The sequence below is a fragment of the Durio zibethinus genome, chromosome 28 (genome assembly GCF_047325235.1).
Source record: "Durio zibethinus cultivar Kanyao isolate XHJ-2024 chromosome 28, ASM4732523v1, whole genome shotgun sequence".
Lineage (NCBI taxonomy): Eukaryota > Viridiplantae > Streptophyta > Magnoliopsida > Malvales > Malvaceae > Durio > Durio zibethinus.
The window spans coordinates 12,001,087-12,020,225 of NC_143189.1; the positions used below are offsets into that span (position 1 = coordinate 12,001,087).

A 19,139-nucleotide genomic window follows, 5' to 3' on the forward strand; every position below is an offset into this window, starting at 1 on the left:
TTATTTTGTGTGTATCATATATCATAATTCATGTCAATATGTCAAATATAAAACATATATATATTGTTATTTTTACATATAATTTTTGTTAAAATTGTAAATCATATTACTTTCATACTTTTTATATAATGTCATCATATCATGTGAAAATTATTACATCTAGTTTTAGTGAGCATAGACAGATTAAAAATCATTTACAAAAGTACTCGGAGATATTTTTGGTTAGAGATAAAACACATCACCCTTTACAACTATAACAATTTTCTCACATGGAAAGCTATCTTACATTATATAATCCATCCAATAAATGAAAGGAGAAAAAAGGGAAAATAAGAAAAGAAAGAGAATGCAGGGATGTATAGTTGACTCTTCCACAACTGCTGATGCTGCTATCCTTGTAACATGCAATCCCATGATTCAAACACGAGAGCTTGTTAGATTGTCACCTAGAAAATATCCTCTGCCTTTCTCTCAGAAAACTACGGTTAGCTGTCTTATCGTCCCTAACCGTGGCCTAATGTCCGCTATTCGAGGTTCTTTGTGCCGTTGTAGAAATATTGATGGAAGAGGATGCAACCATGTAGCACTCTCCTGCACTTTGGAATTACGCCTATCATTACCCCGAATCATCTATCAATCTACCTCACACAAGTTCTACATCAAATCAGACTGTTTAATTAAGCTGTAATTGTTGCGCTTGCAAAGGTAACGCCATCTGATTGACTATATTTACACAATTACAGAATAAGACGTTCACATCACACAACCTATGCCCTTTTGCGGTGCTACTTCTCGCCATCCCCATAGTTACCTTCATGTCCAAATTCAATAAATCTATGAAGTTGCAGAGTTTTAACGGGGTCAGTTGCCTCAATTTTGCTGGCTTCGGCTTGATGAATCACCACGCTTTCTCAGTTTTGTTAAGATGTATGCCATTGCAACTTTAGCACCTAGGGCCGAGTGACCACGAGACAGGCAGATCACACCCCCAAGAAGAAGCAAACCTTTTGCTACCAATTTTTTTGATGGTCTTCCTGATAATTTTTTCTCTCTGGTTTCAGAATTGACTGGTTCACAAATTGCCATTGATGCAGAGCCCACTGGAGAACTTATGCCGCTTGTTGTATCTAATGCAGGCGGAACCTATATGCAGAAAACAATGTCAGTAAGATAGTGGTTTATAACATCAGGTTGTACAAAGGTACAGCAAGATTGCTAAAGCCTCGGGCACTCTCCTTGGCATATGGCCCTCAGACCGACTTCTTTATTTTAACCTCAGCTTTAAAGATAAGATAGCCTATCTCATTCATTTCTCAATAACACTAATATTCAACTCGCTTGAAGGAAACCAAGATAAAGGGGTATATTCTTCAAGAGGATAAAATAATTGGATTATGTACTTCTAATGTTAAAAAAGTTGTATAAATCTATATTAACCAATTATTAAATAAAAGTGAAGTACCAACAAAGCAAAGATCATAAGTTAATGGTAAACATGACCACATTCCAGAAACAAGATAAACATTGTTGAATATAGTAACACGGACCTTCTGAATCAGTGTGGCTGCAGAAACAACTGAACCGGTTAGAGGATGGTGGATGACAGAATACTTGCGTAGTGCATTATCCATCTTACATACATAACTCCATATGCCCTTTGCAAATGCTAGTTTTGCCATTTCCACATTCAGACCAGCATCTTCTTGGTGAAACATTCGGATCTCAGAGGCATCTCTACCAGGCACTGTACATAATAACATTCACAATCATAAGCAATCAGGTAAGAATGAACAAAACTTGAAGAATACGGGTTACAAGATCCCTTATTCCCTTTTAATCCCCTCTCAAGAAACATTAATATTTTCTATGCCTTAAGCTCTAGTAGAGCCATTTCCAAATTCAGACCAGCATCTTCCTGGTGAAACATTAGGATCTCAGAGGCATCTCTACCAGGTACTGTACATAATAACATTCAGAATCACAACTAATCTCGTAAGAATGAACAAAACTTGAAGAATACAGGTTACAAGATCCCTTATTCCCCTTTATTCCCCTCTTAAGAACCATTAATATTTTCTATGCCTTAAGCTCTAGTAGAACAAAATTTGGCAGGAATTAGGAACCGCATTGTCATTCATGACACAAATCAAAGTCAAAGAGGCCTCATATGGTGACAGGAATCATTATTCTATTCTTCTTTTTCAAAGCAGAGAGGCGAGGGTGAGGAGGAATGCAGCAGGCAGGAGCACATTGTTCAAGTTCTCATTTCAATTTTGAGAAAAACAACTTTCTGACCAATTGTATGGCTGCAATGACAAACTACCAACTCTTTTTTGTTTCTTTATAAAGGTTAAGGACAAGATAGATGAGTTAAAAGAATATATGAGGAACTTGCCCTTCCTGATTTGCCAGCCAGAGCTAAAATACTCCACGCGAACATACTTCTTCTGTCGTGGTGCTGATGGATGTTCACATTCCTAGTCAATTATAACAACAATTACAACAAAAAATCAACCATCATGGTAAGCATAGAAAACAGATCAATACCATAAACAGCAGAAGTATTTGGGGAACATATTCTTTAATTTTTCTTGTGGTATAGTGGAATCTGGATTGAGGAGATAAACCTTGGAATTTGCAGGAGCCCAGTTTAGAACCCCAGTCCTGCCGGGAGCTCCACCCATAAAGGAGGGTGGTTGAACCATCATGGTTATGCTCCAGGTTCCCATTCGAAAATTATAATATGGAAGCATGAAATATGCATATATCTCCCATAGGTTGAATGTTCATTCTAAATCAAGTAGAACTCTGAGAAATATAGGGATAAGGTCCCAATTGACCACCTAGGATGAAGGATCAAATTTACTATTCATCTTTCAACGGCTGCAGTTTTACCCCCGTACTTTCTAATTTGGTTCAAAAATTATCAAAATTTAGAATATTCTTTCATTTCCTCGCATAATGTTCTTTAAATATTAACTTTTGATCATTTTTTTAACCAAATTAAAAAGTAAAATGGTAATATTTTACCCATTCAAAGATAGATGTTAAATATTATCCATCACTCTAAGCCGAAGTAGAGTGGTAAATTTGGACTTTAAAAGAAAAAATACATATAGCATGGGATCCAATTGTAAATGCATGCACAAGCTAAAGCATTATTCAATGCCAGTAAGGATTCAATATGATAAAAGACTAAGTTTTGGTGACAGTCACCTTGATAAAACAGTAGAATGTTCTATCTTTTCCCTCCCACAATCTCCAAGCCAATATATATTCTCTAGGTTTCAAAAGGGGAAACTTTTTTATTGTGCGGCCAATTTCAATTCCATTTGTTACGTCCATCTGCAGCTGCATATGATCAAGCAGTGTCTTGTCCCACTGCTTTCTGTAATCATTGTCCATATAGAAGTCCCTCAGAAGCTCAGGGGAGCAACTCTCAAATATTGTTGTGCTCAGGTATTTCAGTGGTCTATCCTGCAATCAACAACAAGAAACATAACTTTCAGTTTGCTATAATACTTACTTTTCATAGGAGAAAAGTCTGAATATAAGCAGAGATGTCAAAAAATGTGTTGTCAAATTGTAATGAACCCATAAATCAGCACAGATAAATAAATCAAGCAACAAGCCCTATCAATAAACATTAGATTGAATTTTCAATGGTCACAACAGAAAATTGTGAATGGAAAAAAGAAGAAAAAAACCCTTAAAGCAGTAGCAGTTTATGAATAAGTAAAATACAAGAGTTCTCTCAAAACAGAAAATTATAAACTAATGAAAGCCAAAGGGCTGCTTGGGCACAAAGGCTGGGGAGAGTCAAATGCACACAGCTTAGTCCTGCTTTACAAACAGCTGAATTTGTAAATTAAACCCATGCCCAACTAGTCAAAATGAAGTAACCTTAAGTTCATCATGCATATACGATTCAACAAGTGAAAATACTAATTTCAGATAGCTTCACTATATTATTATGATAAACCAAGCAAAGCAAAGTCAACAGAACCTTAGGTCTGCAGCATTTTGCCTTGTAGGATAGAAAGTTGTTTTCTTTATGGATTACATTCTGCCATTTCTCGTCCTCATTGAGTTTCTCATCCAAATTATCAATTAAAAACTTCAAGTCTGAATCAGACACAATCTCTGGGATTCTACATATAGCAAACATAAGTTCTAAATCAGTTAAAAGTCATATGGCCGATTTCAAACATATCAAAGTAACATTGAAAGCCCTCAATATTCACAGTTCAAATAAAAAGAAAAAAAAATCAATATATTTAGCAGTAAAACATGTTCATGTTTCAATATGCAATAGAGAAATTTTTCCCACCATAATTGAAGGCAAATGATAATAACTAACTAAAAAATCCATTTTTACAATAAAAGTTGCAGGTAAGAAGACCAAAAGAAAAAATAGAATTAATTTCATTTCTGAAAATTGAAGAAAAAAATCATACTAGAAAGGTAGAAAACAAATATATGCAAAATCAAAGAGTGATATGAAATAACAAAAACAGCCAATTCAGAAAATAAAACATATACGAAAAAATTGAATTTCAATTAAGAAGACACCAAATTGAAGGAAAATAAAAGAAACCCAGATTATATAAAAGCATAAAAAAATTACCTTGATTGAAAATCTGAAGGAGAAATGGGTAAAGAAGGAGAAGAAAGATTAAGAGTGGATGATGATGATGATGATGACGACGATGATGAAAGGAATTTAAAGTAAACCTTCTTGGAAATATGAAAAATGAGAATAATAAGAAGAGCAAAAAGAGTAGCTCTGAGGTTAAGCCACCACCAAAATTCCATTGAAGACGGAGAAACACTCTCCCATTCACCCCATCCCCATATGTTTATCATTTTGCCCATCTATCCGTCCTCTCCCTTTTCATTTCCTTCCTTGTCTTCCCTCTTTTTTCCTTTCCCCTTTATCTCTCTCAACCAAAATAATTTTGTGCAAATCACTGAATAACATGCCTTAATAAATACTTGCAAGTACCTTATTACAAATAAATATAAATTAATAAATAAAAACTTTAATAAAGTTTATCCTAAAATTTATTCAATTTATCCAAATTTGAACATGTTTTATTGCTATTTGATAAAAATCAACCATTAAAATTAAAAAAATTCAAATTTAAATTAATCCAAATAAAAAATATCTAAATTCGAATTATCAAAAAATATTCAAAACTAAATTAATTTAATACAAAACATTTTCTTGCCAAGCAATTTAATTTAATTTAAAATTCAATTATTTAAATTCTAATCATCCCTATCTGAATATGATGATATAATTCCAAACAACCAAAGTATTAAAATCATAAGATTTAAATTCGAAAATGACTAGATTCATTCAATTGCCATCTCTAATTTGATTTTGATGTAGTAATTAGACAAATTTCATGAAAGGTTGATTTTGATCCGTTTGATTGCCACCTCTAGTTTAATTTTGATTTAAACAACTAAGGCATATTTCATGTATCATTGATTTTATTTTTTGGGATGCTATTATTAAGAAAAACATACAATTGGTTTTAGAAAACGGTAGAACCAATTTCAAATTTTAAATTTAAAACAAAAGCGAAAAGGTTTACATAATTCAACTTATTAATAATTAAAAATTAGTTAAAAATAAAAATACATTACTTAATAATAATATAATAATTAGAAAGAGTAAATAACTAAAACATAATGTTTAATCAAACAGAAAAGTAGCATCATGCATGTCCTACTTCATAAAATTCAAATTTTTTATAATTCAAAATATTATTAATTTCAAATTTGTAGCTAATTTTTTTTATTTGTTTCCTTGTTCGCCAAATTAAAATAAAAAAAATAAACATGAGTGGCATTTTACGATTAGCGTTTAGGGTGAAACAGACAAAGGATTTGATAAAAACAAAAGCATGGGTTAAATTCTAAAAACAAACGAAAAGATTCTAAGTTTGGAGCCAAAAAATTTCAATTGGTTGAGAACATTCAAGAAAGTAATAGCCACAAAACCCAAATTGAAAACCATGGTTGCTGTCACTATCACATGGACAAGACTAGGAAACACAGCAGAACGGATTACCCTTTCTTATCCTATTTTACAACCTTATCATTGTTTGTGTTTGTTTCAAAGCCACAACTTGTGCATAATAGGGATTTTGTTTCCTGACCTTACTCCTTGGAAAAGGAAAGGCCCATTCTCGTGATTCGTCTAGCTAGCTAAATGAAATGAAATGAAAAGACACTGGCATTGTCATTTTGCCAGAATGGTATCCAGAGAAGATATATTTATAGATCAGGAGAAATATTAGACATTGTTCCAAAAAGACAAATAAACATTATATACAATTAATCCAAGCATGACCTGCTGAATATTTTTGCAATGTCCATATTAAAGCAAAGCAGTTAATCCCGTTTCTACCGATAATTAATGTTTGGAATTCAACATAAACAGTTACAGTAAATAAGATCATTGGGAACTCAAACTCCATCAATTGTACCAATATTCATCCAGGAGAACAGCATGATAGTAATTCTCCAATTTCATGCAACCTTTCCTCATGACATATACAATAGAATCTTTGCCCTCATCATGGGCTTTTACTTTCTAGGTACCAACCACAAACATTAAAAAAAAATGGAAAGCCCCGGTAACTTATAAAAACCCCAAGAAAATATCACATGACAAATATTTGTTAACTAGAGACTGTTCATGCCAAGAAAGAAGAGGCTGTCGAGTTTGGAGATTATCAGTCACTGCAAAGTCATAAAGACTATATTATCAAGAACAACAAAAAATAAAAATGCCATCCTTAATCATCTGTTACATTATATATATATATATATATAAAGGATAGGCAAAAGAAATATTTGCATTTCCGACATATTTCATTCTCATGCACCATAACTAAAATTCCAATCAGTCACAACCCTACGGTCACCTTCACAACAATGTTCAAGTAGATGGCCAAAAAATATTTCAAAAGTCTTCTGCATACATGCATGCCTACCTTTATATTTGTTTGTGTGTGTGTGCATGCAGAAATGCCAGTATTGTAAAGACAATTTGTTTAAGTTAGCTAGATAGCAATCTAAAAGGCCAACATCATTATATAATCAATTCAAAGTGAAAATAAAAATCCGAAAGGAAATGCTTGTAATTAACCTGCTCAATATAGTTGCAATACAAGCTAATATCATAATTGTGTGCTCAAACCAATAAACAAAATACATGTCTTGTTGATGTAACCAATCTTAATTTCTATCCAAAAGCATAATGTTTCCAAACGAACATTCCACAACAGAGCTGAGTCAGAACTCTCTCTCTCTATCTCTCTCTCTCTCTCTCCATACACCCCCCCCCCCCGCGGAAGCCAAACAGCACCAAAAAAGAACAACCCCTGATAATAAATGAAGAATGCTAAGAGGGAAGAGAAAGAAAATAGAAGATTGCATAACAGCATTTGCTGCATTCTTTTATTAAACTGCCTGCAAGGAAGGGAACTTTACAAAAGCAAGATACGAGCCAGTATCTTCACTATTCTCACCCAAAATAGCAAAGAAAAAGTACAAGAAAAAGAAAGAAAGAAAGAACGAAAGAAGAGAAAACTAATGACTACAGTTAAAGAAACACTCAGAAGGCAAATATTACATATGAAGCAAATCAGCCCCATAAAACTTGTAAGACCTTGTTCAAATACGGATGCACTCCAACAGAATTTCACCAAATGAGAGAACTTCTCATAAAATAAAATAAAACAAAATAAGGTGAAAAAGAACTTTGTGTCACGTACAGTACAGCAAGGTTGCCCAAAATTCCCAAAATGCTTATTCCTAACTTGCCTGAGCAGAAGAGACAGCTGCCGTGACAGCATCTTCAAGTTTAACCCTTACACCTTTTGAACCATCAGAAGCAGAACTAGTTCTCTCGATAGCAGTGCCTTCTTTATTGCCATCATCCAAGCATACAACGTGAGCAAAGCTCTTGGACATCTGCTTTATGAAGTCATTGGGCAATGTAACAGTATTTCTATGCTCACTTTCTCCAAAAACCCCTACAGACATGGGGCTAGCTTGTTGTCTAGCCTTACGCTCCTGCATGGCTCTCTGCCTGTCCTCATAGAAGTCAAAATCATCCAGGATTGACGTATCAGTTTCATAACTTTTAAAGATGTTCAACATCTCAATTCCTTGCTCCAGCTTCACCTGCAAAATTGATATTCAGCACAGGGAAGCAAAAGAATTGAAGTAAGTGAATTATCTTCAAGTAGTAAAAACTTTTAAATCCTCAATACTAAGTAAGAAGCATGAAGAAAATCAGAAATCCAAAAAAGACATATTATCTAATTAATTAAGGAACAGAGGGCTTAGGATTAGTAGGGCAGCAATAAAATGGTGGGATAATATACTCAATTGCATCTGAGGGAGAGAGATGGGTGTGGGTAAGGAGTAGATTATAAATCAATAACCCTAGAATCAAGACACAACACTCAATGACTAATGGTCTTGTTGGCAAAAAGAAGCGTTGGTACCAGAAGGTCCAGAACTATCAGTATCACGTTAGTCCAGAGGCTCAATAGGAAAAGACACCTAAACAAATTTTTTTTTTTTCCGATTTATTTGTCAGAACCAAGATTTTACCAGCCCGAGAAGGAATAGACAAATTGTTCTAAGAAGTGCAAACTTTGACTTTAGCCAGTGATACCCAGACCACCTACTTCAACAGAGCATTTAATAATGAAGTTTCTCCTGAATCTCATGTAGCTGTCTAACTAAAATGCAGTTCAACAGTTTCTAGATCAGAACACTTCCAAATGAATGAACTCTGTAACTTATAATAGATGGTCATCTGAAATTGTACCTCCTGAGTGTCTCTACTGTTAGTGACTGGCTTATTATCATTATTTTCCAGTACAATGTGACGGAACTGACTGTTTGGAACATCTTTGATGATATGCCATTTGACAGGGAACTGCCCGTTCCATTTATCTTGCTGCCAGTAATCCACACTCTTGTCAAAATCAACAGGTCCAACCATTTCAGCAGCCCCACAGAACTGAGCACTGGCATTCACCTGCAACAATTGTAACATACAAATCAATAAGCTAGTTATCAGCGGAGATGAATGGGCAAAAACAGACATGATGAAAGTGCTAGAAGAATGAACAATGACACAAGAACTACAATTTTCTTTCAATATGAACAGGGCTTCAATATCAAGTTCATGGCAACTACATTTCCTATCACAGTCATGGGTATAAACCAAAAAAATAAAAGCACTCCCTTAACCAGCAACTTAAAGAAACACAAATAAAGCATTGATACTAGAGGCATTAAACTCATTATTTAATTCTAACGCAAGAATACTGCCATACGTTCCACTCATACTAAAGGTCATTACTAGGAACCAAAAGAAACCAAGCATATGATAGAGGCTGCAACCAATGCAACCACAAAATAAATGGGTGACAGGTAAAATGGCTGGATCAAAAGAAAATGACACCTTAGAACTTGGAAAGTTGAATAAAATATATTTAACTGAAATGAATGAGACCAAGTAAATAAAAAAATGGTTTCTCTGAAATATAATTACTGAAAAGAAGAGAAACACTGGGCAAGTATCTTGGTTCTCCTTGGCCTCACGATAAGCAGCATCCAATTTTTTGTTCCCATTAGGTGTGCTCGCCCAGACACCATATTTGATACTCTTGTGAACATTATCTTCACTGTATGACTTGATTATGAAGAACCTAGCATCCTTGTAATCAGTAGCAAAATCTGACCTGTTGTATGACTCATCATGGATCTTAGCTGAAGATTTGTTGTTTTTGTTATCATCAATGGAAGAATTATTTTCAGCTGTGATTTGATTCTTAGGTTTTGAGGCCCTTGGTCCTCGGTTTTGCTCGTTAAGGATATCAAGAGCACCATTACAACCACATAGAGAGATGCCACTGCCTCTTCCACGCCGTCTGTTACTATCAAGAGATAGCCAGCCCCTACTGTTTGCTCCCAAACTGGGAACTGATGCACTTCCAAAACCAGCGCCTTGATTGAGACCACTTTGCAGGTAGCCTCTGTTATAGGGGTTCATACCAGAACCTAATTGATAAAATGACCTTTGCTGCTGAGATGCCTGAAAAATAATACAAAAGATTCAAAACTAAAATGGTATACTAATTTAAATGTAACAAATTCCAACACTAGCTTCGCTAAATATACCATCATTACAACACATTTTATTTCCTGTATAAAAATTCAACAGTGAACAAAATAGAATTATATGGGATTAGATCACCAGGAACATCTGTTATGGAATTGGAAGCCAAGAATGTTTAAGGAGTTACAAAATTAGAGGCATTCTGATTTCCAAACAGTAGGCTACCTATAAAGGTTAGAATCAGTGTTCCCAGGAAACATCTAACACAAATAAGACCTTGGAGGTAATATACGAGAAAATTAAATCATATACATCAGATAAATAATAAAAACTTTCAAGAAATTTCATAGCCATTTAAACACTTCTAGAGCTTAAAGTCACAACTTCAGCTAAACAAACAACTTTAATTGAAAGGAGAAGAAAAGGAAAAAAGTTGAAGAATTCATTCAAGGGAGCATGATGACTTCATTTTCATATTAGATAGCATGCTGCATGTTATCTAAAAAGAAATTGACCAAGGACTTTGATTGAATGTTAAATTTCTTGCTATAAGAACTTTCTAAGTATGACAGGACATGATGGTAGAGGCAGAGAACCAGAGAAAATGTGAATTGAAAAAAAGAATAGCAAGAAAATTTTGCTTGTTTTGGAAGGGGAATGAAAAATAAAACACAAGAAAGAAGTTCAAGGTTCATCTGGCAAAATGATAACCAAGTGCTCCATGTCTTCCTAGATATACTTTGTTAATTCTGGTTGTAAAACAAGATGGGCTATGCGGTTAAACAACAGCAGAAGGATATAATCATTTCATATTTGATATACTTTTTCAGTGATAACTACACAATCAGTCAATTCAGTCTGCGTATACTAATCTAATTCATGAAGCAACATAGCAAACAGCTTTTTAGGAAAGCATAACCATTTGACACTCAATTCAGTCTGTCTATAATAATCTAATTCATGAAGCATAACATAGCAAACAGCTTTTTAGGACAGCATAAACATTTGACACTCTATTTACAAGGAAAATATACTATATATCCAACTAGCACTAAATGAAAATGAATCTGTGATTCTGATATATTCCAGTGTATGAACTTCATATTTGCCATATGATATTTTAGATAAACTGAAGGTAGAGAAAGGAATTAAAAGGTGCTATTCTCTGCCAACTTTGAGAGCACTGAGGAAGCCTAATTCTTAACATATTAACTAGCCAAAATTAGCAGCCAAAAAGGAAAAAACAGAAACAGAAAAAGGATAATAAATGAAATATAATAAGATCTCCAAAAGTCTACTAACAAATATACATACCATTGGAACATTCTGCCCAATTCGCCCAACTGGCTGAGGAGATACTGCTGGAGATAGAGGAGTCAAAGATCTCTGTCTGTCAGAAGGCTTCAACCAATCTGACCAAAGTCCTCCAGACCTCAATCCATCAAAATTTTGCTGTAAATCATTAAATCCAAGGGTACCAGGATTTCCAGGGAAACTGCCTCTACCAAAAGCTCCCAATGGAGTGGGATAACTAGGCCTTTGTCCGAAAAACATGTTATCACCTTGTTGGTCAACATTAACTAACATGGTTTCTGGTTGTGAAACAGGAGTAGGCGAAGTAATATAAGGTATACTTGGAGGAACTAGCTGCTGATAATATGGTGGCCCAGAGAACTGAAATTGCTGGGGGGGATACAACTGTGCATCACCACCTACAGAAGGCAAAGGAGTTGTGACTGGGGAATATGGTCCATATGGCATTTGCGGATTGTAGCCATATCCAGTGTGGAAGACTAGTGATGAATTGTCATTGTAGACACCCTAATTAACATAAAATGTCACATATAAAGACAGAAAACTTAATCATAAAAAGAAAATCTACACAGATGAAAGGAGAGATTCTCACTGAAGACCCAAGTTCTAGTCGTTCAGCATTGACATAAGATTGCAGATATTCATCCCATTCACCAGCGGCATTGTCATAACCTGCTTTCAAATTAGAAAATGTCCCAAGGTTAGTTTCTACTTCAAATATCTAGCGATCACAAAACTTAGAAATGCATTAAATTAGAGAAATCAAAAGGTTTCTCCCACTCATTACACAAATGAAAGGTTGTTCTCCTTGCATAATTATCAAAATATAGAAATTACTCAAAAGTAGCATGCATTATTATCTAGACTATTCAGTAAGAATTCATATAAACAGGATCTACAAAATAAAAATAAATAAAAAACCAGGCATCTTCAAATGTTTTCAACAGTGATGAGTTTCGGCATTCAAATTCAAAAGTCTATACCTTGCTAACATTAAAGCCAAAGGAAGAAGACAAACCAAAATTTCTGGTTTCTCTTTCACATAGAAAACAAATTAGAAGCCAAAATTTAATTCCTTTCAGCAATTAACTAAACTAGACAACCACAAAAGTATATTTGATTTTGGTACTTGCAGATGTAAAACCCACTGCCTTCTTTTTCAATCACATGTATCATACAGTATAAACACTTTCCTATAATCTCCTTGCTTAAACTAGGGTTGCAGGGACCAGAGAGTGATAAAGTCAGGAACTACAATAATAATGGCAACTTAGCATCAAAACAGAAAAGAACTGCTGTTGTACCAGCATCAAATGCAACCAGAAATTAGATTTTCAACTGGAAGTTGTAAATGCTAGGTTCAGCCAGACTAGCCTAGCTTTAAAATAGACCCAAGAAGACAGAATATTAACCTCTGTAGTAGAAAGCCTGTGCCTGAGGGGCATAGATTGTAGGTGAGTGGACATTACGATCTCCACCTGAACCAAAGTATCCAGATTGACCAGCGCCATCCCTTTGATGACCTATTGGGGCAGCATCCTGGGACGAATTAGGAGAAATTGAAGTCTCATTTTTTGTCAAAAGAGGCTGTTAAAGGGAGTAATAAATGAAGGTCATTAGTAAGAATATTTTCGTCAAACTGTCCAACAGGGAAAAAAAATAGAGCAATGTGATTAACTCACAACTACCTGCTCCTTCACGTTTTCTGGATCATCATGTTGCTCTTCTGCATCCATGATCAGTATGCTCAGTGACTAAGTAAAGTCTTAGAAACACAGGGAGTACAAATTATTGACCAACCAAAGCTAAATTCGATGATAGGTAAACTTGAAGCTATGAATATGTGCGCACAAATCCACGCGTGCACACCTATGCACACATTATAAATAGAGAACATGAATATATTTAAAGGCAAAAGGTGTTGCTTTACAAATCAAAAGGCTCAGGTTTAGCATTTATTTGCTTGTATGATGACAAAATCAATGTTAAGGCACAAAGCTCAAAGCCCGTACACAATACAAACGAACTAGTCAGCAGCTCATTATTAAACAGATCCCACACAAGATGAATTAGATCAAGCTTCTTTTATGAAAACAATCAGGCACATATCATCTCATTTTCTTCAGGTCTGACAGAAAAACAAGAAAAAAACAACATTTTGGTTCTTAAAAATACCACAAGATCAAACATATACCACAAAATAGGACATAAAGACCAAGGACCATTGCAATAAAACACAAAATTGTTCAACAAATTTCGGGTAAACGCCTAAGACTTTCTGCAATTTGTTCGTTGATAAATATGGTTCGAAGAAGTTCAATGTGACAACAAAGGCTACATTTTTCTTCTCAACCTCAATTGACCTCTTTTTTTTTTTATTTTTTACTTTGAATTAATTGTACAATTCCCAGTCTTTGTCGCAAAGTATTAACAAATGATCTACCACTGCATAATTTAACCTTTTTTACAGTACCCTTCCATATCAATTATCAGGAAAATTAGAGGAAAAAACATGAATATAACAAAGAATAGCAGACTTTTGCAATAATTCCTTTCAATTAACAAGACCCAGATCACAGATCTTAATAAAAAGATCAAACCCCCTCTCTTCACCTACAAACAAATCAAATCAAACCAACACAGTAGATCAATCAAAGAGCCCTACAATTCAGCCACAGTAAAAAAAAATAAAATAACCCATCAAATTCCAATTAACTTGACATAAAAGAATAAAACCCCATGAAACCAAAAGACCCAGAAAAGAAAAAGAAAATAGAGTTGTACCCACCAGAAAAACAAAAGATCAAAGACCAAAGAGAGAGAAAGAAATAGATTATGTGTGGTAGTTGACGTACCAGGGGTACGATCTGGGGTCGCCGCCATGAATCTTCACTAAAACAAAAAGGAAACAGAGAAACAAAGAAAGAAAGATTGTGTCAAAGAATCTATGCTACAGACTCAGAATCTTTTCTATTTCTGCTTCCATTTATTACAATCTTTATTTATTTATATCTATATTTTCCCCAAAAAAAATAACTGTCTTTGCTTTTCTTTAAATTTAGAACAACGTAAAATCGTAAAAACTAGCCGTCAAAACAAGCAAAGGGACACTTTTTTTTTTTTTTTAAGGCGTTTGATTTGCAGAATTTTAAATTTTGAGAGAAAGTTTCATTTTTGAGAAAGTGAATTTTTGACGATAGGGATTATTGATGGCATGAGTTGCTTTATTCTTATATTTAGTCGAAGAAAAATCAGATTATTTAATTTTTTATTTTTTTATTATAATATTTTTTATTATATAACAAATATAATAATTTTTTAATAAAATAATTAATAATTAATTTAATTTCAAATTAATAATGACAAAAATTATAAATATTAATTATTACATTATAAAATAAAGCAACGTAATAATTGATTATTTAAAAAAAATTACAATGATCAATTATTACATTATAAAATAAAATAATGTAATAATTGATCATTAAATTAAAATTACAATTATCAATTTATATTTTATAAAACAAAGCAACACAATATTTAATTATTTTAAAATAATTATATTTATCAATTATTGTAGTTTAAAACAAATAAATACAATAATTGGTTATTTGTTTAAAATTAAAATTATCAAATATTGTGTTATAAAACTAAGTATTATAGTAATTGATTGTTTTAAAACAATTATATTTATCAATTGTTACGTTTTAAAATAAAAAAAATACAATAATTAATCATTTGATTAAAATTACAATTATTAATTATTACATATAATACAAAGCAATGCAACATTTAATTATTTTAAAAAATCACATTTATCAATTACTACGTTTTGAAACAAAGAAATGCAATAATTGATCATTCGCTTAAAATTACAATTATCAATTATTACGATTTAAAATAAAGAAATGCAATAATTGATCATTTGATTAAAATTACAATTATCAATTACTACATTATAATACAAAGCAACACAACATTTGATTATTTTGAAACAATTGTATTTATCAATTATTATGTTTTAAAATAAAAAAAATGCAATAATTGATAATTTAATTAAAATTAAAATTATCAATTATTGCGTTATAAAACCAAACAATGCAATTATTGATTATTTTAAAATAATTACATTTATCAATTATGCATTTTAAAACAAAAAAAAAACAGTAATTGATCATTTGATTAAAACTAATATTATTAATTATTGCATTATAAAACCAAGCAACACAATGATTAATTGTTTTAAAACAATTACATATATTAATTATTACGATATAAAACAAAGGAATGCAACAATTCATGAATCTTTAAAAAAAAAATTTATAATTATTAATTACTGCATCTCAAAGCATATAAACTCAATAATTAATCTTTTTATAATGCGGTTAATAAACAAAACATTTACCAACTATTCGATTAATCTTTTTATATAGGATAAACTTTGACCTTTAGCTGAACCCTTAACCCCAAAACCTATTTGAGAAACCCCAAGCCATGTTGTTTTCATTGTTGCCGCTATCACCATTGTCACCATTATTGTCATCATTTACCATCTATTGAGGTAAAAATATGAGATTTTAACCATTATTTAACTGTCATTTACCATTTATTGAGGATGCTACTGTAGAAACTAGTAATATTCTTATCATCATCATCATATTCTTTTGATTATTTTAGATAATGAAGATGTTGTTGAATTGTTGATGCAATTAAACTACATATTTATAGTTTTGAAGGGTGGAAGATACAACTGCAGTAACAAATATATAACATGATGAGAAAATAAAGACATTTTTTTTTAATTTTTCCATATTAGAATATAAATAGCCATGTATGTAGGCACATAAATGACATAAGTTTTGAAGGCCCTAATATCCAATTCAGAATATATATACTTTAAAATTTTACATATAATAAACATGCACTAGTTAAATACATTTATAATTAAGATATTTCAGTGCTGGCTATCAAATTTCTTTTAGTACTAATGCATCTACTACCACATTTTGATTAATAAATATTTGGATAATTTTCTTTCAACACCATAATATTCTATTATTTATTTGATTTGACATAAATACTATTTAATTAATTATTCATATAATTTGATAATTATATTTTAATTTTTGATTGGTTGTTTGGTGATTGCTTAGTGAACTTTCATATGCTTAGTTGGTGATTTTTCGAATGCTTACTTGGTGAACGCTTGACGATTAAATGGGATGCTTGGTGAATGCTTGCTTACAATATGTTTGGGGAATGCTTGGTGAACAAAATAATAATTTTGATTTCATTATGTTCAAATTTCGTTGTTTGCTAATGTCATTTCATATTTAAATTCGTATAAATTAGTTGATATTATGAATTTTGAAGAACACGTGTCATCCTCTTTCTAACATAAAGAATGACATTTAGTTGATACATTCTCTTTGAAAAAAAGAAAATTTAAGGGATGTGGTAAGTTGCTTGAAATAACAAGAAAAAAAATACATGTTGACTTAAATGCGAATAGGCAACATATGTTAAGTGGTGTAGCCAAAATGGCTAACCATATTGATATGTCATCCGACAAACAATATCCATTAACTACGAAAGTTGGAAGAAGATTCCAGATGAATCAAATATGCATACATGGGATTCGGTTATGGCAAGTTATAATATCTATATAGAAACTTATTGATTGTTTCTATGTATTATTTATGGAATGCAAGTATGCTCACTGTTGACATATCTTTATTTAATCTTTTAAGAATGCTTTGACATTGTAGATGAGTACAAAAAAGTTGTGTTATAATCTTTTAGATTGAAATTTAGATACTTTAAAAGCATATTCACAAAAAATATATATTTTATCATATGCTGACAGTGCTAAATTGTTGGCTTATCCTACATTAACATATTCATATGTTATCGATAATAAAAAGTTGACGAAATTTGTTTCAGCTCATCTATCAAATGAATTCAACATATGCATAGCAATTTTCTTTGTTTTTATAATACATTATTTAGGGTGAAATCTGTATTATTGTGTTATTGATTTTTTTTTAGAGAATAAAAAAAATCTAAAAAAAAATACGAGCCCAAAAAGTGTATCACAATCGAGCATTAAAAAAAAGGTATATAAATGTGAAATATGAACTTGTAAGTAATTTTTATCAGTTATTATACACATGATTTTGGATTACAATAAAGTTGTCAACTTTTATTTTCATATGATTTCAGGAAACATCCAACTCCAACAATGAAATATTAAGATAGGATGTTTGAAAAAAACTCATATATTAAAATCTGAAACCTATGAGAATGAAGCAACTGAACAAATGGCTGAGAAAATTATAAGTTTATTTCGTATTTATATATTGTTTGCTAGTTCGACATTTATGCATCTTAATATATTGTATTTATGCATGCTGTATTTTATGACAATATTGCTTTGAGATTCACAGTTGGTGAAATTTGCATTGTTGATCGTGAAGATATTATGATCGTAGCTTTTGGTTCAAAAAACATACCTAACCGTGTTAGGGGGTTAGGAGTTTTGTTTCTCTATGAACTTATTTCAAAACTCAAACTAAACCCCACATCTCCTTGACATTAGATTTTATAACCATAATAGAAAGCAATAACAACAACTTAATGAGCAACATCAACAAATTGCTATATTTGAGGCACAGTTGGCATCAATTTGAAATAACATGATTCTAGGTCAATTTTTTATTAACATTCTAGAAATGAGGGAGATCAAGTGTTTGAGCAAACCCTTTTTTCGATAATTATTATTCTTGTGATTTTTTTTGTTATTATAATTGTTTATTAGATTATTGTGTTTCATTTCATATAAAAATGATGAAATTTTGTATACAATAGGTTTTTCAGCCTTAGATAATCTCATTTAAAAAATCTAATATACTTGCACTATCTAATTATGCGTGTCAGCATTTACTAGGTAGATCGATTATTACCATAGATGTCAAGGATGGACTAGCTAATTATCCATTGATATCATAGATTAGGTAAAAATAGATTCATAGATTTTATGAAATGATGGAGATTTCAGCTGCTAAAATTATTGCATACATGATGTTATATAATATTTTCATTTAAATATATATGATGAATATGTTTTCTTATATTATGTATAATCATATGATAACTGAATTTTTTTTCATCATGCAGCCTTCTTTATAGAGATGTGAAAGAGAGACAAATGACTGATACTTATAATTCATTGACCCAAATCATATCAATGATGGTGCTGCCATTGTAAATATTCATGTTGGTTTTTTTGACTCAATCAATGCAAAAGCAATCTCAATACTTTTTGGGGCCTTATAATCTAATATGTGTTAATTATTTTGTTAATTACTTGACTATGTTTGATAATATGAATTTTATAATTATTACTCGCATTACATTCTAACATTTCATATATTACTATGATTTACAGAGGTCATTAGTAGCTACTTGTTATTAAGTATGCAACATTTACGATTTATTTTTTTAACTTAAAAAATGAATGGTCGAAGCCTAAACCCGAGCTTGTTAATATAATAATGAGGTATTCATCTTTGTTATGTGAATTATTATATGATTTTTTTAAAAGTATAATATATGTTTATGAGTTCATTTATGTTGTTTTAGGAGATTAGGTGTTGTTTATAGAAAG

At 31.9% G+C, this 19,139-nt stretch overlaps 2 protein-coding genes across 13 annotated transcripts; both read right to left on the reverse strand.

Moving 5' to 3' along the window:
- Positions 1–193: 193 nt before the first annotated feature.
- Positions 194–5,591, reverse strand: LOC111281148 (uncharacterized). Its single transcript, XM_022868785.2, has 6 exons — positions 4,628–5,591; positions 4,007–4,151; positions 3,217–3,477; positions 2,396–2,477; positions 1,548–1,744; positions 194–1,143 (listed from the first exon to the last, which is right to left on the reverse strand). The coding sequence occupies exons 1-6, from the start codon at positions 4,873–4,875 to the stop codon at positions 871–873; spliced, it is 1,206 nt and encodes a 401-aa protein (XP_022724520.2). The 5' UTR covers positions 4,876–5,591; the 3' UTR covers positions 194–870.
- A 1,858-nt stretch (positions 5,592–7,449) lies between these two features.
- On the reverse strand, positions 7,450–14,451 carry LOC111280374 (YTH domain-containing protein ECT4-like). 12 transcript variants are annotated; one of them, XM_089757533.1, is made up of 8 exons: positions 14,329–14,451; positions 13,162–13,199; positions 12,886–13,012; positions 12,066–12,145; positions 11,474–11,980; positions 9,593–10,135; positions 8,861–9,073; positions 7,450–8,205 (listed from the first exon to the last, which is right to left on the reverse strand). In XM_089757533.1, exons 1-8 carry the CDS (start codon positions 14,354–14,356, stop codon positions 7,834–7,836), a joined length of 1,908 nt encoding a protein of 635 aa, XP_089613659.1. In that variant the 5' UTR covers positions 14,357–14,451; the 3' UTR covers positions 7,450–7,833. The 12 variants fall into 12 exon arrangements, with proteins under 12 accessions (XP_089613659.1, XP_022723441.2, XP_022723440.2 ...); XM_022867706.2 differs by having other exon boundaries at positions 12,886–13,060; XM_022867705.2 differs by having other exon boundaries at positions 12,886–13,060; positions 13,159–13,199.
- Between the last annotated feature and the right edge of the window lie 4,688 nt (positions 14,452–19,139).

Coding starts and splice junctions, on each gene's coding strand:
- LOC111281148 (XM_022868785.2), bottom strand. CDS start 4,875: ATGGGCAAAATGATAAACATATGGGGATGGGGTGAATGGGAGAGTGTT. Junction 1,745..2,395: donor TGGCTGGCAAATCAGGAAGG/GCAAGTTCCTCA, acceptor TATTATGTACAG/TGCCTGGTAGAGATGCCTCT. Junction 1,144..1,547: donor CAGCCACACTGATTCAGAAG/GTCCGTGTTACT, acceptor TTCTGCATATAG/GTTCCGCCTGCATTAGATAC.
- LOC111280374 (XM_022867704.2), bottom strand. CDS start 14,356: ATGGCGGCGACCCCAGATCGTACCCCTG. Junction 9,074..9,592: donor CAGTGTTTCTCTTCTTTTCA/GTAATTATATTT, acceptor CAATTGTTGCAG/GTGAATGCCAGTGCTCAGTT. Junction 8,206..8,860: donor ACAGTAGAGACACTCAGGAG/GTACAATTTCAG, acceptor TCAATTTTGCAG/GTGAAGCTGGAGCAAGGAAT.